The sequence below is a fragment of the Littorina saxatilis genome, linkage group LG12 (assembly GCF_037325665.1).
Source record: "Littorina saxatilis isolate snail1 linkage group LG12, US_GU_Lsax_2.0, whole genome shotgun sequence".
In the NCBI taxonomy this organism is placed as follows: Eukaryota; Metazoa; Mollusca; class Gastropoda; order Littorinimorpha; family Littorinidae; genus Littorina; species Littorina saxatilis.
In genome coordinates, this window is record NC_090256.1 from 77,691,717 (window position 1) to 77,715,672 (window position 23,956).

The following is a 23,956-nucleotide window of genomic DNA, read 5'->3' on the forward strand; positions in this document are numbered from 1 at the left end:
TCCGAGCTGTCCTTATCCCAGGTTTTTTACCTGGGCATGCTGTTCGACTTTGTCTCTTGGAAGGTTTATTCTTCACACAAGAGAGAATAGGGAGGCTATAAGCTCTTTTCACTGCCAGACTGGCACGAGAGCAGGCCTCTGCGGGGTCTTTAGACCCGATCTTCGGTCGGACGGTATCGATAGCTATACTGGCTCTCTAGTCTTTCCTCAAGTTTTTTCGGGGGTTCGGCCTCTCAGGTCTGGGACATGAGGGTCCTCCTCCAGAGTGGGTTCCTCCACTCGGGAAGGTGGCTGGAATCCTTTTGGATCGCTCAGGGGACTTTTTTCCCTAGCTCTGTTTCCCCCTGGACTTAGACCGCTTTTTGGATGCGTTTTCGTCTAGATGGGGCCTGCAATGGTGATTGCAGTCTTGAGGCTGTGATGTAGACGTGAATCCTTGGGCTTCTCTTTTGCCTGAGGTTAGGAGCAGTGGCTCTTAGTCTACTAGCCTTTCCCTTTTTGCTATTTACAGGCATGGCCTGTTGCATTCGGGCAATTCTTCTGTTGCTTCTTATGTGAACTAGCTGGGGTGAGCAAGTTCTCGCTCCCTGTCAGACAGAGTATAGGGGATTCTGATTGGGTTTCACACTAAATCATTTTTCTCAGGGGAATTTCTCCCCGGCCAGCTCTGCGATCTGGCCGACTCGCTCAACAGGTCCTTTCAGGGCTTGCACAGGGGTTGGCCCTTCTGCTGACGGGTCTGGAGGCGTGCTGTTTGTGTGTTAGATCATGGGTTCTGACTCTGGTCTTTGGGAACGAAGCATATATTTCCTCCACTTTATCTGTGTATGCTCCTTTTTTGGCCCCCTTGGCCAATTGGGGATTTAGAGCGGGGGTGCAACTCCTTAGCGCCCCTCTCTCAAGCCAGGTGGTTTTTCACCTCTGTTTCAGTTTTTGGCTTTGGACAGCTGGGCCTCTTCTTTGAGGTTCCGGCTTATCGGCTATCTCAGCTGTTTTGAAACAAATAGGCCTCTCTTCTGTTGCTCATGGCGCTCTTGTCGGCATGATCAAGGGACCTTGTTTTACGAGGTTTAGAGGCTCCCCCTTGTTTAGCGCGTGGGACTTTGTTCTATTTACTCTGGGCCTCAGCCCTATAGGGCGGTGAGGCACATGCGTTTTTGGGGTTTGCCAGAGGATGTAGCCTTAGGGCTTTTGGTTCCGTTTGTTCACGGTTTTTGGCCAGGTTTTGGGGTTTCAGAAACCTCGTCAATATCCTCTGGTGTTTGATTCCCTCCTCTTGGGATTATTATCGCTCCGGGAGATTCGGATTTTCTAACTGTCTGGTTGGACTTTTTTAATCCCTTTTTTGACGTTACTGTCTTTTGGAACCACGAGCTTTAGCTCAGGTTCTTATTTCTTTACAATGGAGCGAAAGAGACGTCTTTTATTTGTCTCTCTCTAGGGGCTCTGCTACATTCATAGGACAGTCCTATGAGTGGTGCGTTCCGAACAGGGGGGGGGGGGGGGGCGTTCAGTCCTCCCTCTATTCCTTTTCAGGCGTTCGGGAGTCTGGTGTTCTTCTCTGGCTGGTGGTGTTCCTCTCGCCTATGCGAGGTTTGCCAACAGCTCGGGTACAGATTTTGTGCTTCTTTTATTGCCGTGTTGCGTTCTGGTCGCCTAGGCGAAGCTTTGCAAACGGCTTACTGGAGATCAGATGATGTGTTCATCGGTTTCTATCTTCGGGATATCTCCTGCACGCGGCTTGATGGCTCCAGTTCATTGCTGGTTTTAGTTGCTGCAGGGCAGGTTCTTACAAGGACATAAGTAGGTTCCCTCCACCTTTAGGAGGAATCTGCATTCATAAGAATTGGAGTAAGAATATGTGATTAAATCGAAAATTTTTAATTAAATTTTGATTTAATATAATATACTTACCCAATTCTTATAGTTAATACCCTCCCATCCGTCCCCGCTGGATTATGTCCTTGGGGGTTTGTTTGACAAATAGTCTCGAATGATTATTACGGATGCTGGCGCTCACGTGGTGCGCAGGGTGTTATGGGTAACCGAGCAAGGTCAGGCCATAGCAACGGCTATGGCGTCGCTTTTAGCTTGGTTACCACCCTACTAAGGGCAGGTAATTTGAGAGGTTTTTCGACATCTAGCATGTGGGACTAAAGTCAATGCATTCATAAGAATTGGGTAAGTATATTATATTAAATCAAAATTTAAATAAAAATTTTCGATTTAATTTCATTGTCACCCACGGAGCCTTTATGTTTCAACTCATGTTGCTTCTTTATGATGTGTCCTCTTTTTCTTTTTACGTTTAGTCAAGTTTTGACTTAATGTTTTAGCATAGACGGGGAATCGAGATGAGGGTGGTACATACTTACGTGTGTATGTCTGTGTAGAGTGATTCTCAGAAAACTACTCGACAGAGCTGCATGAAGCGTTACACATAATTTCTTCCAGATGATATCCCCAGACAGTTTTTTGATTTTTTCGATAATTGTCGATTAAAAAGCTGAGGCCCTCATTTTTCAAATAAATTGATTGGAATTTTGGTCAAGCAATCTTTGACTAAGTCCGGACTATGGGATTACATTTCAGCTTGTAAGTTTAAAAAGTAATTAATCAGTTTGGTCATAAAATCATCAAAATTCTAATTAATATTAAAATTTCAATTAGAGATTCAAAAATGATTGCATTGTATTCGTCATTATTCACTGAATCCAAAAATATGTACAAAAGTTAATGTTTGGATTAAAAAAGCTCAGAAAGTTCAAAAGAATACAGAAAATAACGCTTTTCTGTTATGCACAAGCGCTATATGGGGGCCCGGTAGCTCAGTTGGTAGAGCACTGGACTTGTGATCGAAAGGTCGCAGGTTCGAATTCGGGCCGGGACGGACACGGGTCAACTTTATGTGCAGACCCAGAGACGGAAGCCATGTCCCACCCCCGTGACATCACAATGGCACGTAAAAGACCTTGGTCATTCTGCCATAAGTGCAGGTGGCTGATAACACCTAAACACGCAGACACCTGGGTAGCGCGACTCCGTTGCTGCTAGCTTTCCACTGGGAGGAAGCGACCCGAATTTCCCAGCGATGGGACAATAAAGTAATGAAAATGAAACAAGAGGCGAAGCCTTCAAGGCTCACGTAAGAAATCGACAAACAGTAACACAAACTCAATCACTCCGTCACACATACACACACACACACACACACACACACACACACACACACACACACACACACACACACACACACACACACACACAGTAAGCATAGGTGAAACTGTGCAAGAAAGCGAGACCCTGGATCTGCCAAGTAGTCTCGGCCCGCTCACAATAACAATGACCGAGACTTTCAGTAATTCCTTTGCGTGACGTCTAACCCTCTTACGTCATAATGTGACGTCTTCAAATAGTTTCTATCACACACGTCAAACACTTTTGACCGAGACTGACGTAATCCATAGACTCGGAAATGTTAAAGTTTCTATCACACACACACACACACACACACACACGCACGCACGCACGCACGCACAGACAGACAAAGTTTATCATCGCATAGGCTACACTTACGTGAGCCAAAAATGAAAAAAAAAATATACCAGCGGTCATTTCAAGCGATCGGCAGCTTGCTGTTGGGGACACTTTGCACGAACTAATAGAACGATATCTTTATACAAGGTCAGCGCTTTCTGGGCTGTGGGGTACTTATAGGTGGCTCCTACTGTCTTGATGAAAAATATGCACTGCGTTCAGTTTCATTAGAACTGTGAGTTCGACAGAATTTACTAAATGTATTAATTTTGCTTAAAACGACTTTTTTCTTCTTGTTTCTCTCTCTTCATAATGATGTTGCTTCTTGTACAGAAAACTACAGACACATATACAATACAAACTCTATATTCAGGCATGAGATTTTTCTGCAATTGATGGATTTTCGGCATTGTAAAAGCACCAAAGATATTTCTTGAGATCTCCAGGTTGCACTTGATTGCAAGTTTTTGTATCTTTTTTCTAAACATTTTTCGAATGGGGGAGGGGGGGATTCAAAGCTGGTAATGTGATTTTCATCAAACCTTAGATCTATAGCTATATATATTTACTGTTTCATCCAAGTAACCAGCAGAGTCTTTACATTGGGTAGCTTTGTAACGAATACTGTACGTACAGGTTTTGACAAACTTTATACAAGTCATGATCACTATTATTTTAGTGTTGAAGTTTTGTGTTAGGCTAGCTTTTATGGCCAAAGTTGTACGTGTAATAACGCACACTTATTGGCTTTGACGAACTTGATACATGTTAGTTTGTAATGATAGATTGACCATGCAATACCAAACTCCAAGGTCACATTGGGGATTGATGGGATGGCAGGCTTGACTGAACACCGAGGCTTTTGTGGTTGTGAAGAATGTTGTACATTCTCTATCAACTCTTGCAACAAGATGTTAGCCATTGCCACCTAATGTGTTGCAAAAAATGATACCTGCCATGGGTCTTATAATGGCTGTGCGTGCAATAAGATGAATATATGTGCTATTTATTTGCCAGTGGGTACTGGATGTGTTGAAGAACATGTCATGTATGTATATTCCTGCTTATTTTTAATCTCCATGTTGTGATCAGTTTTCCCCCCTACCAGCAAGGTAATATGTTGACAGAGTTCTTACATGTATGTTTTTCCATTCTTGCCTTTCAGTATTGAAGTTGTTTTACGTTTGCTATGCCACATGTTTTTGTGTATGTGTGTATATTTATGATGTGTTATTATTTATTTGTGTTCTGAGCAATTTAGTGCAAAGTTATAGGTGTTGATTACAACATACAATTGAAGGGTGTTTCTGCACTCTCCGTTTTTGTGAAGCCAGTTGATAGACAACATTGAGGAATAACTATCAGGGTTTTATGGGTTGTGGAAGACTTATGCCACTTGAAGCAAAGGCAAGCTGACACTTGGTGGCAGTGACTACAGTGAGCTCTGATGAGCATGTTTTTGAAAGAAAAATTCATCATATTTAAGAAGACACTACATAATGGCAGTACCCATGATAGATACCTTTTCTTTAGAAAACATGAATGTTTTAGCTAATTATTTACTGTGCCCTATGTGGTTGCTTATCCTTCCATTTTCATGATTGGCAAACTGTGTTTTTCTAAACTTTAAGGCCGGCTTAATTCTTCCGCAGCTCATAAAAAGCTGTTCAAAGTTATTTCCAAACATTGTCTATACTTGTATTTGAAATAACTTTGGTTCTCTGCTTTGCCGAGTGCTGCATTTTTGTTCCTGGTCAGTATTATATTTGAACTTTTTACACAGCCTAATATTCTTTTGTGAATCAGATTGTTTTGTTGCTATGTTGTTTTTGATTTAAAATTTGAACTTAATTTTTTGTTTGTTTGTTTTTACAATTTTCCCCTTTGTATAACCCATACACTTACAGTTTAATATGGAGAAAAAAATCTTTAGTTGTACACATTCACCTTGGTCTGATTGAGATGTCTAACGATTGTTACTATCCAGTAACTTTTGACTGTTCACCGTCTCGATCATTAGTAATATGCAAGCACTCTAACTACATGTAGTCTAAACATTTTTTGTTTGCTAGTCATTGCTTTGTGTTGTTATGTGTCATAATAATTTGCTTTATTTTGTGTGCAATTTAAGCTGTGACCCAGGCTTTTGTGATGCTGAAAAAGATGCTCACTCTTGATTGGAATTATTGGGATATAATTGTTTACTGCGAAGTAGCTGTTTCAGTCCTGAAGTTGACAAGTACTCTTTAATGCCATTGAAACAAAAATACATAGAACAAATAAGCTGTTTTCATTTAATTTTCTTACTTGGAATTATATGTAGGTTTGTGTGGTTTGCATTAACCCCTGATCTGGCTTGTATTAACCCCTTCACTGCCACAGTATAACAGCATTATCCGAACGGTCTATGGAAAAGAAATGTGTTTAGAACCCCTACAAGTACTTGGACAGTGGTTACCTCCCATTTAGTTTTCAGAAATGTCCTGAAATGTTGTTGACACAAATCCCACGTATGAGATACGGTTATGGGCGTAGGACAAACCGAAAATGACCACGTATTACATACGGGGTGGGCAGTGAAGGGGTTAATCCTGAAGCATCAAGTCAAAGCCTAATTATGAACATAATGATTACTTGCAGGGTTGTGTTTGCTTCCATTATTGACAGAGTTCGTGTTTGAGATGCATCCAGATTCTTCTTCGTTTCATCAACACCATGCTTTTTTTTTGGCAGGGGACTAAAAAAAAAGAGTTGCTAATATGCCATGGGTCTTAATCCTATATATATATACATTGTTGGCGTTCTTAACCCCTACTCTCTCTCTCTCTCTCTCTCTCTCTCTCTCTCTCTCTCTCTCTCTCTCTCTCTCTCTCTCTCTCTCTCTCTCTCTCTCCACACACACACACACATTGATGCTGTTTACTGCAAGGCTGTGAATCTCACCTACTCAGGTTTTACTTTTATGAGCGGGTGTAAGAAAGAGGAAAAAGGAATATTTTACATTCAACATTCCAATTTTATTCCTTTTTTTTTCTTGCTGTGTGCAATTTGTTGCTGCCTTTTTTTTTCTTTTTTAATTTTGTGGCATCAGTGTAATGTAACTGGGAATCGACCAACATGAAGAATAAGGAATCATTGGCTTTGAAAATACACAGCAGAATTAATGTGAATAGAAAATTGTAAACAAAAGGGACCACACAAAAGAAGAGTTCAGACAAGAATTGTTATGACGTTGATTCACACAGTGGTACCTACGTTGTCCGGCCCCTTCAATGAGTGGACGCTCTCTGTTGTCCCTTCATTTTCTATTAATCTGAACCCATATTTTCCTGCCATGAAAAGCCACCTGCAATAAAGGGACACTCTTGGCTGGTCCAAAGGGTGTCCTTTCATCACAGGTACCACTGTACTTGTATTTTATGTCATACACAAAAAGAATGACAGCATTTTCCAGCTTTTGTGGCTATTGATATTTCATCATCAGACAACTCTTTATACTGATAAATTATGTACTGGTATTCTAGCTTTTTTAGTATGCATGTCATATATGGATTTCATTTGCAAATGAACTGTGAATCACGCAGCGTTTTGTTCCAGCTAGAAATTGATGTTGTAAGTGTTATCAAAGCTTTTAATGTATTTATGAATCATAGAAACAGCATAATATAGTGAGGGGGAAAAAAGCATAATACTATGAGATGTTATTAATTAATACATGTGAAAATGACTTTGCAATAAAGATCTGAGTACGACTCGTTTGTTCTCCCTCTCGCTTTTTTTGTTATCTCTCTCTCTCCCCCTCTCTCTCTTCTCTCTCTCTCTCTCTCTCTCTCTCTCTCTCTCTCTCTCTCTCTCTCTCTTTACCAAGTGAGTTTCCTCTTATAAGATTTGTGTACGTTTCTTTAGCTGCCATTGTGTTTGTTTCAAAATGTGTGCGTGATTGAGCGTTTTTAAAGAATTAAATAAATTACAAGTCGAACACATGTGTTTGAAACTAACACAAAAATCTACATAATGACATAAAAGCATGGTTGGAAGGGAAAGACTGGCTTGCCGATCACACCATGTTCTGCCCAACACAAGGTACAGCATTTTAAAACAAACAACACTTTAAATGGTTTCGTTGGGATTAAAAGTTAGTTGGCACATGCAGGTACCTATCAACTATTAAGGTAATTAATTATTTAAACACATGCACACACCATACATGTGCTTGTGTGTGTGTGTGACTTGAGGCGAGGAAGCTTTGAGTGTATACTGCTAGTTTTAGTGAATGTATTTTTAAACTTATGCTGTCCAGTGTTGTTTTTAAATTAATGTTCTTGATCAGTTTGTATAAATGATGCGGGTGTTGGTGTATATGGCTGGATTGAAATGTTTCTTAACCGCAATGTCATCGCAAATTTCCAAGCTTGGGCAATTAAAGATTCTGTATTCTGTATAAAGAATGGTATGAAAAACAAGATTTCAATTCAAAGATGAAACGTTAATGTACGATTTTCAAAATTATGCAAGGAACACATCTTGTCATCCCCCAAGCTACACGTACACCCTTTTAGTGTGTGTGTGTGTGTGTGCAGTGTCCAAGCTTAACCCCGCAGAGGTTCAGTGTTAATGCTGGAGAAAGGTAGGGGAAGGGCTTCTAATATGGACCACTTTTTGTTTCATGCTGATAACTAGCTTGTTTTTTTGCGAAGAAGTTTCATTTTGTGTTTGGTAGTCCTTCTCTCTTAGGTTAACCCTTATAGGCCTAATTAGAGTGAAATAGCTTTGATAGACATTCAGCAAAAATTAAATACAGAACAAAATCACAAATGGTCCATATTAGGAGCCTGGGCGCCTAATATGGACCAGTGAAGCGGCCTTCACGAATCACTGTAAAAAGCCCCATATACTTCAAAATAACATGATACAACTTAGTGTACAAGTCAGACTAATTAAAATATGCTCTCGATTTATCTGTTTCTGGTTGATGAGAGCATTATTTGAAGCACAACAGGAAACTAAAGATCGAAGCTTATCAAAAACAGAGTGAAAATAAGTGAAACTATCAACTTCCACAAAAAGAAAAAAAAAAAAAAAAAAAAAAACTTCCACAAAAAGAAGACTTTTTGTTGCATTTTTTTTAAATCTCGAGGGCTAGTTATAGGTTATTTCCAGCAAGCTTCTTAATGAATTAATGAAAATAGCCTTTAGCTTTTATTTTCTTTGATTTGTTGAAGGTGGTCCATATTAGGGGACTCGCACATACTCTGAGATTTTGCTATTATGTTTTGTTTGCAGTATCAACTCGGGGTCAACACTGCTAAAATGTAACAAATACGGTCTTAGCTGTCATATATAGCAATTTTTGTGTGATAAAAGCTTTGGCTGTGGACAGAAACGAGTCCGTTTTAGGTGGCAAATTTAGATTGAACGCTGCCAAAAGTGAAAACAAGTCGCGTAAGGCGAAAATACAATATTTAGTCAAGTAGCTGTCGAACTCACAGAATGAAACTGAACGCAACGCAACGCAGCAAGACCGTATACTCGTAGCATCGTCACTCCACCGCCCGTGGCAAAGGCAGTGCACATGGAATTGACAAGAAGAGCGGGGTATTCGTTGCGCTGAGAAGGATAGCACGCTTTTCTGTACCTCTCTTTGTTTTAACTTTGTGAGCGTGTTTTTAATCCAAACATATCATATCTATATATTTTTGGAATCAGGAACGGACAAGGAATAAGATGAAAGTGTTTTTAAATTGATTTCGAAAAAAAAAAATTGATAATAATTTTTATATATTTAATTTTCAGAGCTTGTTTTTAATCCGAATATAACATATTTATATGTTTTTGGAATCAGCAAATGATGGAGAATAAGATAAACGTAAATTTGGATCGTTTGATAAATTTTTATTTTTTTTTACAATTTTCAGATTTTTAATGACCAAAGTCATTAATTAATTTTTAAGCCACCAAGCTGAAATGCAATACCGAACCCCGGGCTTCGTTGAAGAGTACTTGACCAAAATTTCAACCAATTTGGTTGAAAAATGAGGGCGTGACAGTGCCGCCTCAACTTTCACGAAAAGCCGGATATGACGTCATCAAAGACATTTATCAAAAAAATGAAAAAAACGTTCGGGGATTTCATACCCAGGAACTCTCATGTCAAATTTCATAAAGATCGGTCCAGTAGTTTAGTCTGAATCGCTCTACACACACACACACGCACGCACGCACGCACACACATACGCACATACACCACGACCCTCGTTTCGATTCCCTCTCGATGTTAAAATATTTAGTCAAAACTTGACTAAATATAAAAAAGAGAAAAAGCCTAACGGTTTTGAGATTTCTGTTTCTGCAACTGTTTTGACATGCTGCAGTGGTGATGCAAGAAGCGCACAGACCTGGCATTCTCCAGCGACACAATGCAACCACAGAGATATAGACTATTTGTGTATATATCTCTGTGAATGCAACACTAAGATTAAAGATAACTAATAAACTATCATTGTCCACAAATAGTTTACGGCTCAGCGCCTATGCCGAAGCTTGCAGACACGGCGCTGCAGTCCAAGGGAAGTAACTCTGAAGTCGCCGTGGACTAAATGTGCTGACAAAAAGTTCGTTAGTTCTCACTGCACGCTGCTGCGTATTACTTGCTGCCTCTTGCACACGTGTTCCATCAATGCATTGACTTTGTCTGTGTGGAAGATGACGAGCAGGTCGTTTCCAAATCTGTTCCCAGATTATCATGGAGAACAAATCCTTGCTAAAAATGAAAGGGTATGTAGTAAAAGTAGGAGTATCTGAAGCGTCAGTCGCCTTTTTAGCTTCAGATGGTTGTCTTGTTTCTCATAAAAGTTTAGTTCAAATTCTTCCACGCATAGAAGGCATGGTAATGAACTGCATTTTACCAAGAAACTGCAATAAATGTGGTTTGGGCGATTTTTGTGTCAGCCTGCCGATAAGGTTTTGCAGACGAATTTATGGCGCAGAAAGCATAATCTACTATGGACTTAGTACAGGCACCAGAATGATTTTTATTAGTTACATTCTACAGTGCAGCATTAATTTCTTTGTGAAAACCTTATAAAATTATACATAATAATTATATATCATTTTAAATACGGTTTCATTAAATTTACAATTATGATCGATGGCATTAATTTTCTCTTTTGCAAGAGTTAATTACATGGGAGATCTGACACAGGCCTGTAAACACTAATCATACAAACTTTTGACATTTTATACTTATAATTGTTCAGCAAATAGCATACATTTATCTTGTCTGTTTAAGTACATGCATGTACACAAATTCATGCATGGATACTACGATTGCAAGAACCCACTGGAGCAGAATAGCCTTTGTAATACCCGTGGACATCAGTTCAAGCTCAAGAAGAAACAATGCAGAACAGCTCTTCGACAATCTTTCTTCACGAACAGAATCATAGACACATGGAACTCCTTGGACAAGAATGTGGTAGAAGCGCCGACAATGAACAGTTTCAAAAATCGCTTGGACAATGCACTGAAAGATTATATGTATAGCCCAAATGTCAGTATGCCTCTCACTACACCAGCCAAGAAAAAGTTGATAGAATAGGCCACGGTCAAAAGATCGTGTAGGTTACCTAGCCCAAAGTTAGGCTAGGATAGCAACTGATCAAAAGATCAGACAAAGGCTTAACAGCCTAAGTACCAGTCTGATAACATAACATAACATAACATAACATAACATAACATAACATACACTGGAACCACCCATTTAAGACTTCCCTCTTGATCCTATTTTCTCAGATTTTCTGTTCATAATTATAACCTCTGTAAATTTACACGGATTTGAAAAAATACTTCGGCTATAGTACACGTGTTTGCAACAGTCTATGCAATTTTTATTCCAGAGTAGCTATATACATGTAACTGATAGGAGGCTGTTTGGTACTGATGCTGCTGTTGGTACAGGCATATATATATATATATAGACTCTATCAGTATTCCAAGCTCTCGCAAACTTCAAAGCTATCTCACAGTTTTGATATCGACGACCTCTTTATTGCTTCCCCACTTCAAAAAGAAAAACACCTAAATTTAAAAACAAACAAATATATATTTATGAAAATGTAATGATCCCAGAATTTAGTTGAGCAAGTGACTAAAGACTTTTTGAAAGAAAAGACATTTTTAAATACTGAAAAGTACAAGAAAAGAGTGAACAAAAAGAAATAATCAGAGGGAGGGATATCGAACAGCCAAAACTGAGACAAATACTTTTGTAATTTCTTTACAGTAAATACAAAATGTCCAGAGAATTAGCAATATATCTAACATTGACTGACTGTGTGATGATATCTTCTGCTATTGGTCTGTTTCGACAGTGATATCAAAATCTTGACCTCCGGTCTCGATTTTGATATCACTGTCTCAACAGACCATAGCAGAAGATATCATCACACAGTCCGTCAATATTGGGTAGCGTGTCTCGCAGATATATATCGCCAGAGCTGCTCAGATACCGAAAAGGTCTATTGAAGTTTGAACGGAAGATGATCTGAATTATTTTAAAATATTTTAGTCCTGTAAATATGTGTAACAAGTTTGACACTTATTCAATTGTCAGATTTCTCACGATCTTTAATGTTATGTCTCACAGCTGGATGACGAGTTTAGCCACCGGGTGAAGGCAAGCATGAACTCCTTGTTGGGCCAGCTTCAGGCAGGCCTGCAGCATGTGAAGGGAGATAACTACTCCGTCTACACTGGACAGACTGGTGAGAGGGTCGCATCATTGTCAATAATTACCGTAAACTACCTTGTATACGCCCACCCCCCCATTGCACCAATTTTTCCCAAAAGTTGGGGGTGGGCGTTTACTAGGTACTATACCCTTTGCAGGAGCGGTTCCTTTGCTACAATAAAGATATTTTGATCACTTGGCATGGAAGTGTTCAAAGGATGCGTTATTGCACAAATCGTTCCTCTCTCTCTCTCTCTCTCTCTCTCTCTCTCTCTCTCTCTCTCTCTCTCTCTCTCTCTCTCTCTCTCTCTCTCTCTCTCTCACTCACACTCACACTCACACACATACTATCTCTTGAAACAAATATCGTGATCAAAACTCGGTCTTTTCAACTTCAGAAGAGCTTTGAGAACTTTTACTCTCTTTTATTACTAATTAAGCTGCACTGCGGTTAGAGTATCAATAAACGGTATGCCTTTATAACAGCATCTTGGCATTATACACTCGGATAAGTACTCTGTACCACATGCAGAAGTTTATCACAACTAAAAGCAAAAGTTCCAAAAATAATTTTCGTTACATTATTAATCAAGAAATGGGGTGTGGGCGTTTACTAGGTAGTATGCCCTATGCACAGCTTTCAGCCCAAAGTAGGGGGTGGGCGTACATGTATACAAGGTAGTTTACGGTAATTAGCAAACGATGGAGAAGTAGAAGATTGTCGTAATCATGCATTATTCGCATAATGGTCTCAAAAATCAAAAAAATAATGTTCCACATGAATAGTGCGCTCAATTGCAGCTGTCTTTAGTTTGTCTTTCCAGCTACTCAAAAATGAGTTAAACACAGTCTGAGTCTTACTTAGGGTGTCTTCTCAGTGATTTAATTGCCAAGATTGTAGGGGTGGCAAAGTATCGGGGTAATGGGCTTTACAAGCTTAAAAAAAAAAAAAAAAAGCTGAGTCTGTGCAGCATCCATGCATCTTCCATTGGATTAATTCACAATGCCCTCAATCCCAAGACACTCAACAGACAATAAAAAATATCACATAACAACAAAGCTGTTTACATGGTCAACAGTACTTTTCGACCTGTGACGAAAGGACACCCTTGGGATCAGCCAAGTGTCCCTACATTTTAGGTGTTCTTTCATGGCAGATATATTTTGGTGGTGTTAAATAGACAAGGGTCAACGCAAGGAGTCTTGTTAAGAGATGACCTCTCGTCAGACCAAAAATGTTGAAAGGTGACTTCAAATGTCCTTGCGAACACGGCTTCAGATAAAATGCAGGGATAAAACTTATTGTTCAGTGTTATGTACATATTACTTGTGTACATAATTAGCATTGGAACATTTTCTCTCTGCAGTAACACTGAGCCTTCTGCCTTTAACATTTCTTCTGAGCCAGATATCTTTTGCAGGAATTGCGCTGTTGTATCTGCACCTGTACCACACATTTCCCGACGCTACTGACCGCCAGTCTTACCTGGAGAAGGCAGTAGGTTACCTGCAACCTGCTCTCAGACACCTGGGCTCTGGTGTCTTCACCTTCATGTGTGGAGATGCAGGCACACTAGCCGTTGCTGCTGTGGCATTTGCCAGGCTTGGAGACTCGCGCACCAGCAAAGAATGCTTGAGCAGGTCAGTATTTCGATGCGGTCAAGATTATTATAGTTAAGATTGATTGAAGGCGCTTATGTTGTGTATTGTTGCTGTAATTAAGATTATTATATTTAAGATTGTAAGGCGCTTAGAACTTATTTAGGATTTGCGCCCTATGAATACCCTTATTATTATTATTATTATTATTATTATTATTACGGTCAAACCCCTCTTTTAAAACGTCCAAAAATCTGAGAAAAGTAGGTCTTGAAATTAAAAAGGAGGAAGTTTTAGAATGAAGGCAATTTACAGAGGCTATGAGTATGAACAGAAAATCTCAAAAAGCAAAGTCTTCTTCTTCTTCTGCGTTCGTGGGCTGAAACTCCCACGTACACTCGTGTTTTTTGCACGAGTGGAATTTTACGTGTATGACCGTTTTTTACCCCGCCATTTAGGCAGCCATACGCCGTTTTCGGAGGAAGCATGCTGGGTATTTTTGTGTTTCTATAACCCATCGAACTCTGACATGGATTATAGGATCTTTTTCGTGCGCACTTGGTCTTGTGCTTGCGTGTACACACGGGGGTGTTCGGACACCGAGGAGAGTCTGCACACAAAGTTGACTCTGAGAAATAAATCTCTCGCCGAACCGCGTGGGGACGAACTCATGCTGACAGCGGCCAACTGGATACAAATCCAGCGCGCTACCGACTGTGCTACATCACTGCCCAAAAGCAAGGTCTTAAAAGGGGAGGTCTTTCTCTACAGATCTATGATGATTTACAAAGTGGTAAGTATTGATAATGCAAGAGTTTGTGGTACACACAACAATCACTGAAGTTGTGTTGTGCTCAATTGTATTGTATTGAATTGTAGTTCAGTTTGTTTGTTTGTTTGCTTAACGCCCAGCCGACGACGAAGGGCCATATCAAGGCGGTGCTGCTTTGACATATAATGTGCGCCACACACAAGACAGAAGTCGCAGCACAGGCTTCATGTCTCACCCAGTCACATTATTCTGACACCGAACCAACCAGTCCTAGCACTAACCCCATAATGCCAGACGCCAGGCGGAGCAGCCACTAGATTGCCAATTTTAAAGTCTTAGGTATGACCTGGCCGGGGTTCGAACCCACGACCTCTCAGTCATGGGGCGGACGCCTTACCACTAGGCCAACCGTGCCGGTTTGTAGTTCAGTGAAGTTAGTGTAGTGAAGTATAGTGTAGTATAACATTTAGTAGTAGAATGTATCTATCTGAATTTCTCTATGAGATAATAAAGTATTCTTATTCTTATTCTTATCTGTCAATTTATGGGATCACAAGACCTCAAATGATGAAGATTATAGATGTGAAGGAAGGTGACACGCTTCCCTCTGAGCAACAACAGGCATTTTGTAATGTTCACATTATTCATGGAACTGTCCAGTTTTTCCCTCTTACAGACTGGAGGGGCTGAGCGGTGAGGTGGTGAAGGAGTCTGGTACACCTGATGAACATCTGTACGGCAGAGCGGGCTACCTGGCTGCCCTCATGTTTGTTCAGTCACACCTGGGCAGCAATGTGATCCACGTTGACACCATTCGCAAGGTATAGAGCACACAAATACAACTATGAACTGGCAGAATCTGCTGCAAATTTCATTCTATACTTATGCTGAATTTAAAGAAGAAAGCTTGGTTAATCCCAGGAGATTATTGTTTTTTTCAGAAAGAGTAACAGAGATAAAATATCTTGAGGATGTCCTGAGACACTTGTTTGATTTCAACTGTGTATACAATTGTTGTTTTTACTCCAATATTCACACAAATTATTAAAGATATAGAAAGTGCTTTTAACTTTGCTCAAAAACATGTAATATTCACAGTGTTTTAAAAACAACAACGTGTTCTGCATTTTCATTAAAAGGAGTATCTTACTCTTAGGTCAGTAGTACCTAGGAAAAGGGGCCGGGGCGGGGGGGATTCAACAATCGAAACAGGCAGCTCATTAGACGAAACAGTTAATTATAATTTCTCAGTAAATCCTTGTGAATTGTTTTTCTTTTCCTGAGATATGTTGATCAGTTTCTGGTAGAGCCAGAATAATTCTTGTTTAAACAAAATCTTTTGTTGAAGAATGACTCACTGGGTAATGGAAACACTCGATCTGTATAATGTTGATGCAACAGGTGGTGAGGGCCATGCTAGCCTCAGGCCAGGCGCTGTCTCACAAGAAGAAATGGGAGCCCCCTCTGATGTACGCCTGGTACAAGGAGCACTACATGGGGGCTGCTCATGGCTTGGCAGGCATCATCTACACTCTGCTACTGGTATGACAGTCCTCCTTGTCTTGCTACTGGTATGATAGTCCACCTTGTCTCGCTACTGGTATGATAGTCCACCTTGTCTCGCTACTGGTATGATAGTCCTCCTTGTCTCGCTACTGGTATGATAGTCCACCTTGTCTCGCTACTGGTATGATAGTCCACCTTGTCTCGCTACTGGTATGATAGTCCTCCTTGTCTTGCTACTGGTATGATAGTCCACCTTGTCTCGCTACTGGTATGATAGTCCTCTTTGTCTTGCTACTGGTATGATAGTCCTCCTTGTCTTGCTACTGGTATGATAGTCCACCTTGTCTCGCTACTGGTATGATAGTCCACCTTGTCTCGCTACTGGTATGATAGTCCTCCTTGTCTTGCTACTGGTATGATAGCTATAGTCCTTGTCTTGCTACTGGTATGATAGTCCTTGTCTTGCTACTGGTATGATAGTCCTCCTTGTCTCGCTACTGGTATGATAGCTCTCCTTGTCTTGCTACTGGTATGATAGTCCTTGTCTTGCTACTGGTATGATAGTCCTTGTCTTGCTACTGGTATGATAGTCCACCTTGTCTCGCTACTGGTATGATAGTTCTCCTTGTCTCGCTACTGGTATGATAGTTCTCCTTGTCTCGCTACTGGTATGATTGTCCACCTTGTCTCGCTACTGGTATGATAGTCCTCCTTGTCTTGCTACTGGTATGATAGTCCTTGTCTCGCTACTGGTATGATAGTCCTCCTTGTCTTGCTACTGGTATGATAGTCCTTGTCTCGCTACTGGTATGATAGTTCTCCTTGTCTCGCTACTGGTATGATAGTCCTCCTTGTCTTGCTACTGGTATGATAGTCCACCTTGTCTTGCTACTGGTATGATTGTCCTCCTTGTCTCGCTACTGGTATGATAGTCCTCCTTGTCTTGCTACTGGTATGATAGTCCTCCTTATCTCGCTACTGGTATGATAGTTCTCCTTGTCTTGCTACTGGTATGATAGTCCTCCTTGTCTTGCTACATGTACTCGCCACTGAACCCCTATCTTCCTTTATTCAGCCCGAAGTTGGTTTCAGTTTCACAAAGAGTTTGCAAAGTCTTATTACCAAAACTCAGTGCCAAAGCTTCGTTCAGCGAGCTTCGTGAACATTGGATGTCATGCAATTATCCGGGGCAGCTCTGCACAGTGATTATAAGGGTGAATAAAAACATTCAGTTGTTGGTTACGGTCACATTACTCCTACCAATCACCCTGGGATACCGGTAGGATATAAGGCAAAGCTCTGTGAGCATTTTGACAACACTCGTCTGTAATAAACACTGCAGAGGTACAAAGTAAATATGAGTGATTTCCACTCATTCTTTGAAACTATCACCAGAGCAATATGTGCTTGAGTTTTATTCAGAGAAGTTGGACATGATGCACAGAAGTTGAAACAAATGCTGAGAATGTCAGATAAGATACTCTATTATTAAGTTCTGCATATAAATAATGGATGATGTCCCTTTGGCAGGCGCGCAAAGACCCTGAGCTGTGTGCAGAGATAGACAAGGTGGTCCCTGCTACCATGGACTACCTTCTGAAACTTCAGTTTCCCTCCGGTAACTTCCCTGCTGTCATCGGCGAGAAGGATGACCGCCTGGTTCACTGGTGTCACGGAGCCCCGGGCTGGACCTCCATGCTGGCTCTAGCTTACCAGGTACAGTGGAACCACCCCCCCCCCCCCCCCCCCAACTCTGACATTGATTACAGGATCCTTTCTGTGCACACTTGGTCTTGTGCTTGTGTGTACACACGAAGGGGGATAAAGCACTAGCAGGTCTGCACATAAGTTGGAGGTAGGTCAATCTCCACCCTTAACCCCCTAGGCGGCTGCGGCCGGGATTTGAACTCACGAACTTCCTATTAGAAGGCCGATGTCTTATCCACTAAGCCACTGCGCCCGTCATTGTGGAGGACAGCTGCTGGTACAAGGGCTCGTTAGCTTGCTGGTGTTCTAGTGTCGGCTGTTGACTAATGTGTGAGCTCTTTTGTCATATCCAATATCTGGAAGAACTTTCTTGTTATCAATAAGAAGAGATAATGCTCTTTTTGTTAATCAGGTTGCATTCTGTTCTTTATAACTGCGTCAATTTCAATCTAAAAAAATCATAGCAAAGTAACTATTACAAGTTTTCCAAAATTATCAACGCTCAAACATTGCAGGAAGCCAGTAGAAATGGAAGCAGAATTTTGTCATAGGTATCCAATGTGTGCAGTTTTTTTCTTCTTCAGGGATCTCCATTTTGGTAGCTTAAGCGGGCGGTATTTGGGGAATTAGAGCTAGTATCTAAGTCTATGATGCAAGATAATTTACTGGAAGGTTAGCCCATACATTTTTTAACACAGTTGTAGCCAGAATTTAATGAACATTATTTGTGTTTGATTTTCACCAGGCCTATAATAACCATCATTACCTGGAGGCAGCAGAGCGTTGCGGTGAGGTCACGTGGCAGAGAGGTCTGCTGAAGAAAGGTTACGGTCTGTGTCACGGGACAGCGGGCAATGCCTACGCCTTCCTGGCTCTCTTCCGCCTGACACAAAACCAGAAGCACCTTTACAGAGCTTGCAAGGTAACTGCAGCAGTGACTTTGCGCTTCTACACATTTAGATTTAGATTGTGATAGGAATCTATGATTTTCAGCCCAGTCAATGTAGATTGTCTGCTTTGCATTTGACTCTTGCCATCTTCAGATTGGAGAAGCATGGCCTAAACTGAGCTGAAGTCCTCTTTTCTCATGATGATTTGTCTCTCTGTTCACTCTAAAGACCACATGGTCAAAGGTCCGGAAGATGTTGTGTTTTGTCATTTGATAAAACGTTCCATATAGAAACGATTCGTCTTTTTTCAATTCTTCACATTTTACTATTCTCATGGTTTACAAAAATATGTAATTCATTTTATTCGGCCGGCTTCGTGTGTTAGCTTTTTTTCTCACTTTTGCATGCTTGTAACATTTGTTGGAAATATTTCTTAACAGTTTGCAGAGTGGTGTTTTGACTATGGTAAACATGGCTGCAGGGTCCCTGACACTCCCTTCTCACTGTTTGAAGGTAGGTTTTGTTGTTTTTTTATTTATTTATTCTCTTTATTTATTCTCTTTATTTATATAGCGCCTTATCCGAAGTTCAAAGCGCTTTATGCCATGGGAGATGGAATTTTTTACACAATATATCACGCATTCACATCGACCAGCAAACCTCAAGCCTGTTAGACGAATGTTCACCTTTCGCGGCCTTTATTCCAAGTCACACGGGTATTTGATGGACATTTTTATCTATGCCTATACAATTTTGCCAGGAAAGACCCTTTTGTCAATCGTGGGATCTTTAACGTGCACACCCCAATATAGTGTACACGAAGGGACCTCGGTTTTTCGTCTCATCCGAAAGACTAGCACTTGAACCCACCATCTAGGTTAGGAAAGGGGGGAGAAAATAGCGGCCCGACCCAGGGTCGAACACGCAACCTCTCGATTCCGAGCGCAAGTGCGTTACCACTCGGCCACCCAGTCCCTTTGTTCTACTACATTGTGTGCTCCTGTGCATATTATTGTTGCATTCATTTGGTAGACGAAGTCATTGACCATGTGTGTGTGTGCGTGTGCATGTGTGTGTGTGTGTGTGTACTAAACACAGCATACTGCCATTGGTCTTGCATCGTTGAGGTCATTCAGCTAGAATTTTATCGAGCACTTTACATGTTGTCAAGTGTTGACAGAATAAGTTAAAATATAGGGGATTAACATTCCTGTCTTTGAATGTGGTTGCTGTTTATTCAGTCTCTTGATGTGTTGAACTCAGAGAGACCATTTCAAAGCATTAACTAATAAATACAAACCATCCCTCCCAACCATCCTCCTCCCCCCCCCCCCCCCCCCTCCACCCTATCTTTAAAATGTGTAGTTGTGAAGGTGAAATTATCAAGGAAACATGTGAAATGGGAGGTCGTTCCTTGACCAGCAGAAAAATTAATTCCCAGTGTTTTCAGACTTAAGCTGATAGAATTGTCATAAAGCGATGTCACCCAGGAATGGACGATTTTTGGAAATAACTCAATCTGTTACTGCTACATGACCGTTAGGCAGAGTTATGCCGCTTGAAGCACGGAGAGACAAACATTTCGACTTCAGCTTCTGGCCAACATGTGCTCGAAGTAAACGAGCAAGGAGGGAGGAGAGAAATTGGTCCAAACATTATGCGTTGCTCTTGGGAAAAATGCGATTTTGATAGTCGATACCCTGCGTGCGTATGTAACGTCAGTTTCTTCCCATTTGTGACACTTCACGCCAATCACAAGTGAGAGGGTGTCACAGTGTCTCAAACACGTGTACAGGAACCACATGATGTTTGTCTAAACAAGAAATTCCTTCGAGGTAGGAAAAACACCCCCGTTGGTCAAAGGGAAATAACCATTCTCACTGCCACCAACTGAGAAGGTTATTTCCCTTTGACCATTAATATGTCACTCTTAATCTTAATCCACCAATAACTCCCTAACCGTGTGTTTGACTGGTCCCAATTTTTGTAAGGACCGTCTCAGGAATGTATAGAACCTGTTCACCAAGTTTGGTGACGATCGGTCCGTTCATTCTTGAGATCTATATGCGAACACAAACAAACAAACAAACAAACACATCGAGTGAAACCTATACACACCCCTATACCGGGGGTGTAATAATAAAGCAAGGGTACTCACTCTTTCACAAACCTGACAGAGTTATGTCCGGAATTTGGCTATTAACTGATGTGTCTACTTGCTTTCATGACAGGAATGGCGGGCACAGTCTACTTCCTGGCAGACATCCTCAACCCACTGAAGGCCAGGTTCCCTGCCTATGAGTACTGAAGGCAGCATTTGTCACCTAGTACCTGGGTCTCTGTTCTACCCTGGTCAAGGTCTCAACAGCTTCATTCCTGCCTCTGAGCGTGAGTGGCAGTATTGCTCAACTGCATAGACCTGCTGCCCTTCCTGCTGATTTTGGTGATCAGAAAAGCTGGTGCGGATGCCATGTTTCAGTTGTGTCCCCGTTGCTTTCTGAAGACAACACAGGTTACTGTTGCTGCCTCCAAATAGGCACTGCTGTACCCCACATCCCTAACTGCATGAGATTTAAAGGTTGAGCGGAGGCATGTAAAGCACCTGTGCTTTCATGCCACTAGGGCAGATTTTTAAACTGCTCAGGTAACGGTCAAACAGCACTCTCCCCCTTTCTCAGGTATCTTTCAATAGAAGGTCTTGTTGTGAAAATTGTCCCACAGGTAGATGGACAGTGGAACCTCCCTTTAAGACCCCCAACAGTCTGAGAAAATCAGGTCTCAAAAGGGAGGGAGTCTTAAAATGGGGAGTCTTAAATCAGGGAGTCTTAAAATGGGGAGTCTTAAAATGGGGAATCTTAAATCGGGGAGTCTTAAAATGGGGTTTTTTAAATCGGGGAGTCTTAAAATGGGGAGTTTTAAATCGGGGAGTCTTGAAATGGGGAGTCTTAAATCGGAGAGTCTTAAAATGGGGAGTCTTAAATCGGGGAGTCTTAAAATGGGGAGTCTTAAATCGGAGAGTCTTAAAATGGGGCGTCTTAAATCGGGGAGTCTTAAAATGGGGCGTCTTAAATCGGAGAGTCTTAAAATGGGGCGTCTTAAATCGGAGAGTCTTAAAATGGGGCATCTTAAATCGGAGAGTCTTAAAATGGGGCATCTTAAATCGGAGAGTCTTAAAATGGAGAGTCTTAAAATGGAGAGTCTTAAAATGGAGAGTCTTAAAATGGGGAGTCTTAAAATGGAGAGTCTTAAATCGGGGAGTCTTAAATCGGGGAGTCTTAAAATGGGGAGTCTTAAAATGGGGAGTCTTAAAATGGGGAGTCTTAAATCGAAGAGTCTTAAAATGGAGAGTCTTAAAATGGAGAGTCTTAAAATGGGGAGTCTTAAAATGGAGAGTCTTAAAATGGAGAGTCTTAAAATGGAGAGTCTTAAAATGGAGAGTCTTAAAATGGAGAGTCTTAAAATGGGGAGTCTTAAATCGAAGAGTCTTAAAATGGAGAGTCTTAAAATGGAGAGTCTTAAAATGGGGAGTCTTAAATCGAAGAGTCTTAAAATGGAGAGTCTTAAAATGGGGAGTTTTAAAATGGGGGTTCCACTGTGTCTGTTGCTTCTCTGCAACAATGCAGGCCAGAAACTTAAATGTTTCCATTTCATGTGAATATAACCAATTGTTGGCCAGCAAAGTGTTGAATGGAGAGAAGCCTTACTACGCATGTAACCTGACGGTTAGCCTTCTCTCTGTGTAGCAGGGACAACCCTTACCTTTTTGGACTGCTTCTATATACACCTGTGAGGTGTGCCTGCAGGTAATCCTGAAAGAGAAAGAGAAAACTCAATGTTATTTGTGTGACTGAATGGTTGTTATCCTCTTGACAAGTGCAGTAGTGAATTTGATGTTTCTAAGCTAACTTCATTGTGCATTCAGACATTTTCTGCACTTTCACTTTCTGAAGGTGACTCCCGTTAGTCCTTTGTATTGTTTAACATCTCCTAGGCCAGGGAAATTTAGTGTGCCATATCTTCTGTGTTATGTGTTAGCATTACAGTCTTCATTAAACATTTTGCATTTTAGTTGCTATTTTACTTGTTCAAGGTTGTTAACTGGTGTTATAAAAGAAAGGTCAAATAAAGGAGATATTTAGTAGTTCATGTAAGATATGCAGACAATTTTGTGTGAACAAGAAGTGCGACATATATAGTTTGTTTTTTTATTCTGTGAATGTTGAATAAAAAAACAAGCAAGGTTATACCCCCATTCCACACAACAGTTCTAGGTCCCGTTCCCGTACCGACCAAGGACGGCTGCCACAACAATGGAACGCTGCGCAGCGTCTGACGATAGTGGCAGCCGTCCCCAGGTGACGCCTGGGAACGGAAGCTAGAACGGATGTGTAGAATATTGGTACAGTATGACAACTCAGTGTGTGAGCGAGCTACCATTGCGCTACCGTTGCGCTACCGTTGTCTTAAGTTCCTTTAACGTTCCAAGCATTCCGTTACTGATGGGTTAAGGTTCCATTACCATTCATTCTGATCGGGAGGGGAACGGCTAAAATTTTGAACATGCAGCCCAAACTCAGTCGTCCCTACCGACCCTACCGTTCAAAGCAGTTCCGTTAACAATCATTTACGTTCCATTGCGGTTTCTACCCGATCCCTCCTGTGCCCGCACTGTTCCTTGGTCGGTACCTAGAACGGTTGTGTGGAATGGGGGTATTAATTATTGGAACGTTTAATTTCTGAGAAAATGAGACGTTCCCAAATCGATTGACCTAATGTATTCATAGTGGACGGACAAACAAATAATTATATGACTTAATTTTTATGTTTCTTTCATTTGTCTCACAGTTGATTAATTAGTGTGTGTGTGTGTGTGTGTGTGTGTGTGTGTGTGTGTGTGTGTGTGTGTGTGTGTGTGTGTGTGTGTGTGCGTGTGTGCGACTACATTCAAGCATTTATGTATTACTGCCAAATTTATATCACTAAACTAATCATAAAACAAAGCTTATCACCTAAAACTTTGTTCATTTTCCCTTCAGAGTATGTATGATTCAGAACGATTGGTCATTGTGTGTTAGTCTTGGAGAGTACTAACTATAATGTAAAGAGAAAATTTCAGACGGCCCTAAACGTTTTAAGGGTGCTGCCTTTTGAAAAACATTGCTATCATGAGTAGACACAAAATTTGTTGCTGTAATTGACCAAACAACCGTTAGATTC

General features: G+C 41.0%; 1 protein-coding gene across 1 annotated transcript; it reads left to right on the plus strand.

The window, feature by feature from the left end:
* Positions 1–10,113: 10,113 nt before the first annotated feature.
* LOC138982829 (glutathione S-transferase LANCL1-like) lies at positions 10,114–23,561 on the plus strand. The gene is made up of 9 exons (XM_070356185.1): positions 10,114–10,311; positions 12,182–12,299; positions 13,687–13,906; positions 15,313–15,457; positions 16,038–16,178; positions 17,673–17,858; positions 18,595–18,771; positions 19,180–19,252; positions 20,971–23,561. Exons 1-9 carry the CDS (start codon positions 10,240–10,242, stop codon positions 21,045–21,047), a joined length of 1,209 nt encoding a protein of 402 aa, XP_070212286.1. The 5' UTR covers positions 10,114–10,239; the 3' UTR covers positions 21,048–23,561.
* The last annotated feature ends 395 nt before the right edge of the window (positions 23,562–23,956 follow it).